The sequence below is a fragment of the Oncorhynchus nerka genome, linkage group LG27, assembly GCF_034236695.1.
Source record: "Oncorhynchus nerka isolate Pitt River linkage group LG27, Oner_Uvic_2.0, whole genome shotgun sequence".
Classification (NCBI taxonomy): domain Eukaryota; kingdom Metazoa; phylum Chordata; class Actinopteri; order Salmoniformes; family Salmonidae; genus Oncorhynchus; species Oncorhynchus nerka.
The window spans coordinates 33,740,080-33,753,960 of NC_088422.1; the positions used below are offsets into that span (position 1 = coordinate 33,740,080).

At 44.9% G+C, this 13,881-nt stretch overlaps 1 protein-coding gene across 6 annotated transcripts in view; it reads left to right on the forward strand.

Moving 5' to 3' along the window:
* The window catches only part of LOC115111638 (smoothelin-like), a 101,320-nt gene that overhangs the window by 62,054 nt on the left and 25,385 nt on the right, over positions 1–13,881 (forward strand). For all 6 annotated transcript variants that reach the window (XR_003860827.1, XM_029637904.2, XM_029637907.2 and 3 more), the window contains 2 exons: positions 3,292–3,942; positions 10,617–10,687. Coding sequence is in view for 5 of the 6 variants with exons in the window: in XM_029637904.2 (XP_029493764.1) it covers positions 3,292–3,942; positions 10,617–10,687 (722 nt within the window). In the remaining variant the exon portion in view is untranslated. The remainder of the gene's footprint in view (positions 1–3,291; positions 3,943–10,616; positions 10,688–13,881) is intronic.

The following is a 13,881-nucleotide window of genomic DNA, read 5'->3' on the forward strand; positions in this document are numbered from 1 at the left end:
CCAAAGGCACAATGCGCGCTCTCAACATCAAGACGAAAAGTCAAAAAAGTAGAATAAAAGTTAGTAGAAACATGTCAAACGATGTTTAAAATCAATCCTCAGGTTATTTTTGTCATAAATAATCAATAATATTTAAACCGGACAAAAGCTTTGTCAATAGAAAAGGAGAAACAAGAAATGCGTGCTCCCGATCACGTGCAGGACTCATGGCTGGAAATTTCCACTGGCCTCTCATTGAAAGTGCTGTATCTCCCTCATTTTTCAGAGTAAAAGCCTGAAACAATGCCTAAAGACTGGCCACATGTAGAGGAAGCCATAGATATTTGTGAACTGGGTCGTACGTCTTTGTATGGTTGATAGGCATTCAATGGAAAAACAGCCTTTCAAAATAATAGTACTTCCTGGTTGGATTTTCCTCAGATTTTCGCCTGCCATATCAGTTCTGTTATACTCACATACATTATTTTAACCGTTTTGGAAACTTTAGAGTGTTTTCCTGCTCGGTGCATGTTTTAGTTTTTGCCCTAGCACTACACAGCTGATTCAGATAATCAAAGCTTGATGATGCCTTGGTAATAAATCCGCTGTGTACTGCCAGGGGGGCAGGACCGAGTTTGGGAAACCCTGCTTTACAGAACTTCACCAATCTGGGCTTTATGGGAGATTGGACAGATGGAAGCCACTCTTGAGAAAAAGGCACCAGCTTGCAAAAAGGCACGCGAAAGACTTTGAGAGCACAAGGCAAAAGATTAACCAGGCACAGCTTATCACCCGTCTAACACCATCCCTACCGTGAAGCATGGTGGTGGCAGCATCATGCTATGGGGAAGCTTTTCAGCAGTAGGGACTGGGAGACTGGTAAGAAGAGAGGGAACAATGAATTGATGAGAACCAGCTTCAGCGTGCAAACAACCATAGACTGGGGCAAAGATTTATGTTCCAACAGGACAATGACCCCATACAGCCATAGCAACACTGGAATGGCTTCAGAACAATAATGTGAAAGACCTTGAGTGACCCAGCCAAAGCCCAGACTTGAATCCCATTGAAAATCTGTGGAGAGACTTGAAGATTGCTGTTCACTGCCGCTCCCCATCTAATTTAACAGAGCTTGAGGAAATCTGCAAGGAAGAATGGGAGAAAATCCCCAAATCCAGACATGCAAAGCTGATACAAACATACTCAAGACGACTCAAAGCTGTAATCGATGCAAAAGATTATTCTACAAAGTATTGACTCAGGGGTGTGAGTCCTTATGTAAATGAGATATTTCTGTATTTCATTTTAAATATATTTGCAACAATTTCTAAAAACATGTTTTCACTTTGTCATGGGGTATTGTGTGTAGATGTGTGATTTTTTTTTAATGAATTTTGAATTCAGGCTGTAACACAACAAAATTTGGAATAAGATCATGGATTTTTTTGTCCTGTAAACTTTGTAAATTAATAGTTAGGGTGAAATGGTGGACAATGTGCACAATTATCGATATAGTTTATACTAGTTATCGTCAAATAATTATTTAAAGTCTCACCCATGGCTGCACCCCTGCCCAGTCGTGTGGAATCCATAGATTAGGGCCTCATTAATTTATTTAAATTGACTGATTTCCTTATATGAACTGTAACTCAGTAAAAATCGGTTTATTTTTTTGTCAGTACCTGACCAAATTCACATAGAAATGTGTGTTATATATATATATGTCATTCTCATCTAAGAAGCGGTAGATTTGTTTTATGTGCACTAGTTCTATACTTACCATTATTACATTTTGTTTTTGCCTTTCAATTTTGGTTTTGGACACCAGCTTCAATCAAAATACAATATTTTTGGTTATAGAAAAGATATTTCAGTGGTTTAGATGGTACAATGATTCTCTACACTCTGTACTTGCTTGTTTTGCCACAGAAACTGTAACTAAGTGAACTATTAGAATTTTAGCCACCGGGAAATGGCAGAGCGATTTCTGCATAGTGCGTCTTTAAAATATTTCTGAGATATATCTCCAATATATATATTTTTATCATTTATTTCCCTGAGCCTCTTTTGGCCATTGGAATGCTCAGTCTGATCATGTGGGAGTTAGGAAACAAATTTGAAGATATTTACATACTCAGCCCTGATTTTGTCATTATGGGGTATTGTTTGTAGATGGGTGAGAAACAACATCTATTTAATCCATTTTGAATTCAGTTTGTAACAAAACAAAATATGGATTAAGTCAAGGGGTATGTTATACTTTCTGAAGGAACTCTAGATGTAATAACCTGACATTTAAAGTGGGAGCCAGCCAGGATGTGTGCCTCATTACTTGTGCTTTACTGTTAAACTCCACCGGCAGTGTTGATAACATCACACCAGAGGACCTGTGAGCTGGAAGCCCTTGGTGCTGCTGAGTTATAGCTGTTTCTCTAATATCAAGACGCCCTGCTCCCTAAGTCCTATCAGTTGAATGGCTTCCATTCGAAGGAGCCTTCCGGGGCCAGCATGGCCGTATAGGGCCTTTCATACAGGGGTGCACCGATAGAGGACAGGATAGAGATAGAATATGGAAGATACGAGTGCACAGGATCATGTGTATGTGTGTGTGTGTGTGTGTGTGTGTGTGTGTGTGTGTGTGTGTGTGCATGTCTTTTAACTCTCTATACCATGTAAACACTGGTCTGTGTCCGCAAATGTTTTGCCTCCATAAGGGAGACGTTGTCTTTCGGCCCCTAGTGCTTCTTTAGAATCTCCTGTCTGTGGCCCCAGGCTCCTAAAAGCTTGTGATTGATTCTCAAGCACACTAAATCGAGATTATTAAGCGGGAGGAAACTGCTTCCCTAAAAAAAAGAGTGTGTAGCTTTTCCCTATATGTGATGAAAGCAGACCATCATTTTACTGTACATAAAGGAACAGGAATCCAGAAACACTCAGGCAACCTAGACATTGAAAAATGCACTGAAAAAGAGGGAGAATGAGGGAGGGCGAGTGAAGAAAAGGAGGGGGGCTGGAAAAAGGAAGAGAGAGAGAGAGAGGGAGTGTGAGAGAAGGGAAATAAAATCAAGGGATTTGTAGAGAGCTTTAGGATGAGGAGACAAAGGCAGTGAGTGTGCTGCTTTGAGTTTTGGGGATTTTAGTCATATTGCCCTGCTGAAGACTTTGAAATGTTTCCAGTCTTTGTGTGTCAGCTGTACCGGGGAGCTGGGTAATTAACTACTGAGTTTGTATTACTTAACTGTGTCTGTGGTCCTCTGTTCTTTGCTACTGTGTGTAAGTCATTTCCACTAATGTGCTGTCTGTGTTTTGCAGTGCCTGAAAAGAAACCGGTTGTCTTGGCCCCGTTTGGCCGGGCTAACTCTGTGCGGGACCGTATGCGTAAGTTTACAGAGCCCAGCCCAAGCCCCAGTGTCCCGTTCCTGAAGAGGAGCTCTCAGTCTCTAAGGAATGGGACAGCCCCCAGTGCCCGAATCCTAGGCAGACCCACCGAGCTGAGTGAGGGACGAGCAGCAGGGCCAGTCAACCAAACAGCAATGACCACAGCAGTATCCATCAGATCCCTTACAGACAGGCACGGGAGACCCCATGTAGGTTCTACATCGTACTCTTCATCTTCCTCCTCCTCAGAGAACCTTGTCCAATGCCAGGGCACAATTCAGCCAGGGGGCGTGGCCACCAAAGATCTGCAAACCGCTGCTCAATCCATGAGCACTGTAGGCGGGGCGAAGCAGCCGGCTAAAAAGCTGCAGCACTCCTCGGGCATCTCAAAGGAAGACAAGACCCCAGGGAACCAGGGAGAGGCAGACCCCGACATGAAGACCTTCCTAACTATCGAGATCAAAGATGGACGCACCATCACCTCCTCCTCCTCCTGCTCCTCCTCCTCTTCCTCTAGAGGCAACCTGGCCTCCATGACCCCCATTGCCCAACGCATCACCACCAACTCCCTGGGACAGAGAGCAGGTAGGAGCACTGCCTAATGGATGCTAGATAGACTTCTGGTTCCAGATTCTTTATATGTACAGACCATAGCTTTTGATAGATTTGTGTTAAATCCAAAAACAGAAGTTGATATTTGAAATGATGCGTTACCAGTGGTACCAGGCGGACTGAGTGCCTTGAGCCTACATCAGTCATAGACTTGCCTTTAAATCTTTTTCTCCCTTTTAAATCTTAGAATAGATCAGAAAACATTAACAGTGGAGCCATTTTTCACCCCTTCAGCCCAGTGTACTGCAGCAGATCATAGGCACTGTGTCTGTTTGTGGAGACAGATTGTGTACATTACATTACATTTAAGTCATTTAGCAGACGCTCTTATCCAGAGCGACTTACAAATTGTAGATACTGGATGTTTCCTGTTCTGTCCCAGCTCCACCTCTGCATGCTAATATCAGCCTTGAGATCAGGGACAGGGGTCAGTCCATAGAAATGGAATGCATTTGTATGGGTAAGTCAGCAGGGCTGAACCCCAGGCTGGGGACAGACCAGGGCCAGGGTTAGGGCCAGGGAGTGTGTGTGTGTGTGTGGGAGCAGGGTTCTGCTGTGGACGAGCAGCATTGTCTCTATGATGGGCAGGCACGCTGTGTGGAGGTGGAGGGGGTTGGAGGGTGGTATGGGATCAAGGACACACAACAATGGGCAATTATTGAGTAAACTGTATGGTCTAACAGCACAATACACTGTAGTCTTTCTGTTGCATTCCTGCAGAGTTGGCGACATCCACAACAGACTATGGTCTGTATACCACTCTGTAAATGCCAAACAAACACTCACACTGTACTCTAGTACTTGGGCATACATTGTCAACACAAACGTTGAAAACAGGTGTTATCGCTTTATCCTACTCCTGAGGGGTATCCTACGAAGCAGGTTTTGAGGAGTTGGCAAGGTGACGTTAGTCAACTCTCAGTTCAACTTGGGATAACCAGTCATATGAAAGTGGCTCACCTTTTAGCCAGGTGAAGTTCTATGGCAAGAACTCCTTCAGAACTAACCTGCTTCGGGGCAGGCTAACTCAAATCAAATCTAATCAAATTTTATTTGTCACATACACATGGTTAGCAGATGTTAATGCGAGTGTAGCGAAATGCTTGTGCTTCTAGTTCCGACAATGCAGTAATAACCAACAAGTAATCTAGCTAACAATTCCAAAACTAATACCTTATAGACACAAGTGTAAGGGGATAAGAATATGTACATAAAGATATATGAGTGAGTGATGGTACAGAGCGGCATAGGCAAGATACAGTAGATGGTATTGAGTGCAGTATATACATATGAGATGAGTATGTAAACAAAGTGGCATAGTTAAAGTGGCTAGTGATACATGTATTACATAAAGATGATATAGAGTACAGTATATACATATGAGATGAATAATGTAGGGTATGTAAACATAATATTAGGTAGCATTGTTTAAAGTGGCTAGTGATATATTTTACATAATTACCCATCAATTCCCATTATTAAAGTGGCTGGAGTTGAGTCAGTGTGTTGGCAGCAGCCACTCAATGTTAGTGGTGGCTGTTTAACAGTCTGATGGCCTTGAGATAGAAGCTGTTTTTCAGTCTCTCGGTCCCAGCTTTGATGCACCTGTACTGACCTCGCCTTCTGGATGATAGCGGGGTGAACAGGCAGTGGCTCGGGTGGTTGTTGTCCTTGATGATCTTTATGGCCTTCCTGTGACATCGGGTGGTGTAGGTGTCCTGGAGGGCAGGTAGTTTGCCCCCGGTGATGCGTTGTGCAGACCTCACTACCCTCTGGAGAGCCTTACGGTTGTGGGCGGAGCAGTTGCCGTACCAGGCGGTGATACAGCCCGACAGGATGCTCTCAATTGTGCATCTAGAAGTTTGTGAGTGCTTTTGGTGACAAGCTGAATTTCTTCAGCCTCCTGAGGTTGAAGAGGCGCTGCTGCGCCTTCTTCACGATGCTGTCTGTGTGGGTGGACCATTTCAGTTTGTCTGTGATGTGTATGCCGAGGAACTTAAAACTTACTACCCTCTCCACTACTGTCCCATCAATGTGGATAGGGGGGTGTTCCCTCTGCTGTTTCCTGAAGTCCACAATCATCTCCTTAGTTTTGTTGACGTTGAGTGTGAGGTTATTTTCCTGACACCACACTCCGAGAGGGCCCTCACCTCCTCTCTGTAGGCCGTCTCGTCGTTGTTGGTAATCAAGCCTACCACTGTTGTGTCGTCCGCAAACTTGATGATTGATTTGGAGGCGTGCGTGGCCACGCAGTCGTGGGTGAACAGGGAGTACAGGAGAGGGCTCAGAACGCACCCTTGTGGGGCCCCAGTGTTGAGGATCAGCGGGGTGGAAATGTTGTTGCCTACCCTCACCACCTGGGGGTGGCCCGTCAGGAAGTCCAGTACCCAGTTGCACAGGGCGGGGTCGAGACCCAGGGTCTGGGCCTGCAGACTTGCGAGGGTTGACACGTTTAAATGTTTTCCTCACGTCGGCTGCAGTGAAGAAGAGTCCGCATGTTTTAGTTGCGGGCCGTGTCAGTGGCACTGTATTTGTCCTCAAAGCGGGCAAAAAAGTTATTTAGTCTGCCTGGGAGCAAGACATCCTGGTCTGTGACTGGGATGGTTTTCTTTTTGTAATCCGTGATTGACTGTAGACCCTGCCACATACCTCTTGTGTCTGAGCCGTTGAATTGAGATTCTACTTTGTCTCTATACTTGCGGCGAACTTCACTTACCCTGAATGAAATGACTGAGCCGAGAGTTGAGGACCAATGAAATCGGATTCTGACCATTGATTAAATATTTTATAAACTATTTTTTTTTTTTTTTTACATGTTAAAATATATCACTTTACACATTTAGTAAACTTCACACAATGTAACACTTAAAAATATATATTGATATGCGTGGGGGAAAAGGTGCTTGTGCATTGATAAGCACACCAAAGACTGTATTAACGATAATAATAAGTAATAAAATAAAGACTGTATTAACGATAATAATAAGTAATACAATAAAGACTGTATTAACGATAATAATAAGTAATACAATAAAGACTGTATTAACAATAATAATAAGTAAAAAATAAAAAATAAAGACTGTATTAATAATAAGTAATACAATAAAGACTGTTAACAATAATAATAAGTAATAAAAAAAATAAAGACTGTATTAACAATAATAATAAGTAAAAAATAAAGACTGTATTAACGATAATAATAAGTAATACAATAGAGACTGTATTAACAATAATAATAAGTAACACAAAATAGACTGTATTAACGATAATAGTAAGTAAAAAAATAAAGACTTAACGATATTAATAAGCAATAAATTAAAGACTGTATTAACGATAATAATAATAAGCAATAAAATAAAGACTGCACTTCTAAAAGCCTATTTCACACCATGAATTTGCAAGGTAACATTTCCATCATTTTGTTTTCAGCGCAAATTAAAATATGTTTCAGCATTATCTCAGTTAAGATTTTCAACCGTTCAACTAGCCATCTGCAACATGCATGCGCAATTACAAGCCTGCTATTGTTAGCGGCAAGCAGACAAGCAATATCCACCTTCCTAATACGTACAGTATGAAGTCTGAGCTGGACACCTACTTGTCTGTGTATGTTTCTGTTCATCTTTTTGTGTATGTGTATGTTAGTGTTTTGATGTGTCTCAGAAGCGGCCTGTTCACAGCTGCTGTCGACATCTGTCCAAACAACCAGTCTTGTGCTCCAGCACTTTCCAACCACTAGGACCTCCAACCCAAACAGTTTACTTAAGACCCTGCCTGGAGCAGGACTATTACAGCACCCAGTCAGACTCTGATTAGCCCCCTCGCCTCATCTCCCTCCTCCCAGACCCTCTGACAGCTCCACTGGGCTTCTTCAAGAGGCTGGCGTTAAGCCCAATTTTGCTCTAATGCCTTTGGGTTCCTTTTTTGGAAGCTCCCTGCCACTGACTGAAGACCGGTTTGGAGAATGTCTTGTGTTCACCCAGCAGCTCCTAACAACAGTCCTGAGTGTACAGTACAGAACACTGGAATGGATCAAACAGGCACTTCTGTTTTACAGATGTGGTTAAATTGACATAGCTGCTGTCTTATGTGTAAAACAGTGTACAAATATATACAGTGCATTCGGGAAGTATTCAGACCCCTTGACTTTTCTACATTTTGTTACGTTACAGCCTTATTCTAAAATTGATTAAATTCATTGTTTTCCTCATCAATCTACAGACAAAACCCCATAATGACAAAGAGAAAAAACTGGGTTTTAGACATTTTTGCAAATGTATTCAAATAAAAAATTACGGAAATACCTTATTTACATAAGTATTCAGACCCTTTGCTAAGAGACTCAAAATTGAGCTCCATTGATCATCCTTTATGTTTCTACAACTTGATTGCAGTCTACCTGTGGTAAATTAAATTGATTGGACATGATTTGCAAAGGTACTCACCTGTCTATATAAGGTCCCACAGTTGACAGTGTATGTCAGAGCAAAAATCAAGACAGAAGCCACTCCTCAGTAAAAGCAGGTAGCCTAGTGGTTAGAGCATTGGGTCAGTAAACAAAAAGTTGCTGGATCGAATCCCCGAGCTGACCAGGTACAAATCTGTCGTTCTGCCCCTGAGCAAGGCAGTTAACCCACTGTTCCCTGCGTGCCGAAGACGTGGATGTCGATTATGGCAGGCCCCCGCACCTCTCTGATTCAGAGGGGTTGGGTTAAATGCGGAAGACCCATTTAATTTGAATGCATTCAGTTGTATAACTGACTAGGTATCCCCCTTTCGCTAACCCTAAAAGGCACATAACAGCCCACATGGAGTTTGCCAAAGGCACTGAAAGACTCTCAAACCATGAAAAACAAGATTCTCTGGTCTGATGAAACCAAGATTGAAGTCTTTGGCCTGAATCCCAAGCGTCATGTCTGGAGGAAACCTGGTACCATCCCTACGGTGAAGCATGGTGGTGGCAGCATCATGCTGTGGGGATGTCTTTCATTGGCAGGGACTGGAAGACTAGTCAGGATTGAGAGAAAGATAAACGGAGCAAAGTACAGAGAGATCCTTGATGAAAACCTGCTCAAGAGCACTTAGGACCTCAGACTGGGACGAAGGTCCACCTTCCAACAGGATAATAACCCTAAGCACACAGGTTCACCTTCTAACATGAAAACAACCCTAAGCACACAGCCAAGACAATCCAGGAGTGGCTTCAAGACAAGTCTCTGAGTGGGCCAGCCAGGGCCCAGACTTGAACCCTATCTAACATATCTGGAGAGACCTGAAAATAGCTGTGCGTCGTAACCTGACAGAGCTTGAGAGGATCTGCAGAGAATAATGGGAGAAACTCCCCAAATAGAGGTGTGCCAAACTTGTAGCATCATTCCCAAGAAGACGCAAGGCTGTAATCGCTGCCAAAGGTGCTTTTAACAAAGTACTGAGTAAAGGGTCTGAATACCTATGTAAATGTGTTATTTCATTTGTTTTTATAACTTTGCAAAAATGTCTAAAAACCTGTTTTTTCTTTGTCGTTATGGGGGAAAAACAATTGAATCAATTTTAGAATAAGGCTGTAATGTAACAAAATGTTGTTACGTTCTGAATATTTTACGAATGCACTGTAATTTTTTAAAATTCATTTTCGGAATGGAAAAACGCTTAATGAACTTATCTATATATTGTTTGTATATATAAATATAATATTAGAATACTATCAATCATCTAAATAAAAGCTAGACAGTCAGGGAGAATTTAAAATTGCCAAAACATTGAATTTAGCCGTATTGATTTGATTATGTTTGAACAAAGGAACACAGCATTAGCCATGTCAAAATGCATAGAATTGCAGGAAATTAACTATAAAACGGCAACATTTTCTCTCTCTGCTCTATGAGAAAATGTGTAGGATTGCAGAAAATGTGCTTTAAAACTGAAACTATTTCTCTTCATCTTCATGGAGAAATTTTGAGAATGGCAGGTAATTGGCTTAAATATTAAAGCATTTCCCTACACTGCCAAGGTGGAGGCCTCTAAGATGTTCTCCACCGGGCTGACCGTGCCCATTACCACGCCCCCCTGCCACACCCAACCACCTAAGCCCCTTTTTGATCCAGAAAAAAACGTATTATGTTGGTCCCCAGTTTACTGTTTGTTGGTGTTGGTGCACAGGTCACATGACATTGTATGTGTGCAGAGAAAGATGGAACATGGGTGTTTGTATTAGCGGTGACGGGGTCCATAGTGTGACTCACTACCATCCTTTATGACACCATTTAAAGTTTTATTAGTCATATGCACGGGATACACATGGTATACTCCGTCCAACAACATGCTTACTCGCAGGTTCCTTCTGAACAATGCAACAACAATAAGAAATAATACAAGATAAGAATATTATATGAAGTAAATGGCTCAGGAAGGCACCATGACGGCTTATGTAAGTGAGGGATGGTCCCCTCATGGACACTCAGAGCCATATTCACATCATCATGTACAATATACAAAAACATATGCTTTAGGGACTTGAATCCATTTAACATGTAATTATTTATGGTTAAACACTGGTGGTGTGCTGTGACATTGTTTTATAGAGCTTTTGACACTTCAGCTCCATGTAAGTCTCTCACTGTATGGCTCTCTCTCTCTCTCCCTGGCAGAGTTGACCATGGGTCTGAGAGCGACCCCCTTCAAGACCCCCTCCAGCCTCACTTCTGGATCCTCATTCAAGGTACTGTAACACTCCACTCCCCCTGTCCTGGCAGAAACGCAGGGTTAAAGACACACTACAGCAAATTTTTTGACTTATCCAATTGAAACACAGTAACCCAAGTATAAATACAGTAATGTGTACAGTACACACTGAAGGGTAAAACATATATATTTTCATCAAAGCATCTTTTTTGACACAACTGCAAACTTCAAGGAATAGGGCATTTAAGGAGATGGTCTGATGTGATGTCATCGGCCTCCCCACTTGCTTGACGAACAACAGAGGAGCAATAGAGAACAAAAAAGGAAAGCCCCCCCACTTGTGCCATGACATGTCATACCTGGACCACCTATTGAGGTGTGCCTTTTGTTAAGTAAATCAGATGTTAAATGAGGTGAAAAGGAGACTGGAGTAGGACTTTAAATGACTGTAACATGTGTCAAACCTGAGTTTTGCATGTGATGCCTTTAAAAGCTATCAATAAATGTACGACTATAAGTTGAACAGTCATGGTTTTCCTCTTGCCTTAAAATGTCATACTTAATTCTATTCTTTTTATTTTTTAAATGTATCATTGTTGTCACAAAGCACTTGCTTTGCCCCTAAAAGCAAGTGCCTCATGTGCCTAATAAGAGCGTGAGAGGGAGGGAGGGAGAGAGAGAGAGCGAGCAGGGCGGATATGGTGTTTATCAAACAAAGAGTGTCCTTGTAGGGTATGAGAAACAGACCGAGAGGGAGGGAGCTGCACTGGGCACTTCATTCTCTCTATGCCCCATCCCTCCTGAGATTTATCTCTGCACCTCCCTACAGTCCATTCCACCTCCCTACAGTCCATGCCACCTCCCTACAGTCCATCCCATCTCCCTACAGTCCATGCTACCTCCCTACAGTCCATTCCACCTCCCTACAGTCCATGCCACCTCCCTACAGTCCATCCCATCTCCCTACAGTCCATGCTACCTCCCTACAGTCCATGCCACCTCCCTACAGTCCATGCTACCTCCCTACAGTCCATGCTACCTCCCTACAGTCCATGACACCTCCCTACAGTCCATGCCACCTCCCTACAGTCCATGCCACCTCCCTACAGTCCATGACACCTCCCTACAGTCCATGACACCTCCCTACAGTCCATGCTACCTCCCTACAGTCCATGCCACCTCCCTACAGTCCATGCCACCTCCCTACAGTCCATGACACCTCCCTACAGTCCATGACACCTCCCTACAGTCCATGACACCTCCCTACAGTCCATGACACCTCCCTACAGTCCATGCTACCTCCCTACAGTCCATGCCACATCCCTACAGTCCATGCCACCTCCCTACAGTCCATGACACCTCCCTACAGTCCATACCACCTCCCTACAGTCCATGCCACCTCCCTACAGTCCATGCCACCTCCCTACAGTCCATGACACCTCCCTACAGTTCATGCCACCTCCCTACAGTCCATTCCACCTCCCTACAGTCCATGCCACCTTCCTACAGTCCATCCCATCTCCCTACAGTCCATGCCACCTCCCTACAGTCCATGCCACCTCCCTACAGTCAATGCCACCTCCCTACAGTCCATGCCATCTCCCTACAGTCCATGCCACCTCCCTACAGTTCATGCCATCTCCCTACAGTCCATGCCACCTCCCTACAGTCCATGCCACCTCCCTACAGTCCATGCCATCTCCCTACAGTCCATGCCACCTCCCTACAGTCCATCCCACCTCCCTACAGTCCATGCCACCTCCCACCTCCCTACAGTCCATGCCATCTCCCTACAGTCCATGCCACCTCCCTACAGTCCATGCCACCTCCCACCTCCCTACAGTCCATGCCACCTCCCTACAGTCCATGCCACCTCCCTACAGTCCCATGCTACCTCCCTACAGTCCATGCCATCTCCCTACAGTCCATGCCACCTCCCTACAGTCCATGCCACCTCCCACCTCCCTACAGTCCATGCCACCTCCCTACAGTCCATGCCACCTCCCTACAGTCCATGCCATCTCCCTACAGTCCATGCCACCTCCCTACAGTCCATCCCACCTCCCTACAGTCCATGCCACCTCCCACCTCCCTACAGTCCATGCCATCTCCCTACAGTCCATGCCACCTCCCTACAGTCCATGCCACCTCCCACCTCCCTACAGTCCATGCCACCTCCCTACAGTCCATGCCACCTCCCTACAGTCCCATGCTACCTCCCTACAGTCCATGCCATCTCCCTACAGTCCATGCCACCTCCCTACAGTCCATGCCACCTCCCACCTCCCTACAGTCCATGCCACCTCCCTACAGTCCATGCCACCTCCCTACAGTCCATGACACCTCCCTACAGTCCATGCCACCTCCCTACAGTCCATGCCACCTCCCTACAGTCCATGCCACCTCCCTACAGTCCATGCCACCTCCCTACAGTCTATGACAACTGTCTACAGTCTGTGCCAACTGTCTACAGTCTGTGCCAACTGTCTACAGTCCGTGCCACCTCTCTAGAGTCCATCCCACCTCCCTACAGTCCATGCCACCTCCCACCTCCCTACAGTCCATGCCATCTCCCTACAGTCCATGCCACCTCCCTACAGTCCATGCCACCTCCCACCTCCCTACAGTCCATGCCACCTCCCTACAGTCCATGCCACCTCCATACAGTCCCATGCTACCTCCCTACAGTCCATGCCATCTCCCTACAGTCCATGCCACCTCCCTACAGTCCATGCCACCTCCCACCTCCCTACAGTCCATGCCACCTCCCTACAGTCCATGCCACCTCCCTACAGTCCATGACACCTCCCTACAGTCCATTCCACCTCCCTACAGTCCATGACACCTCCCTACAGTCCATGACACCTCCCTACAGTCCATGACACCTCCCTACAGTCCATGCTACCTCCCTACAGTCCATGCCACCTCCCTACAGTCCATGCCACCTCCCTACAGTCCATGACACCTCCCTACAGTCCATACCACCTCCCTACAGTCCATGCCACCTCCCTACAGTCCATGCCACCTCCCTACAGTCCATGACACCTCCCTACAGTTCATGCCACCTCCCTACAGTCCATTCCACCTCCCTACAGTCCATGCCACCTTCCTACAGTCCATCCCATCTCCCTACAGTCCATGCCACCTCCCTACAGTCCATGCCACCTCCCTACAGTCAATGCCACCTCCCTACAGTCCATGCCATCTCCCTACAGTCCATGCCACCTCCCT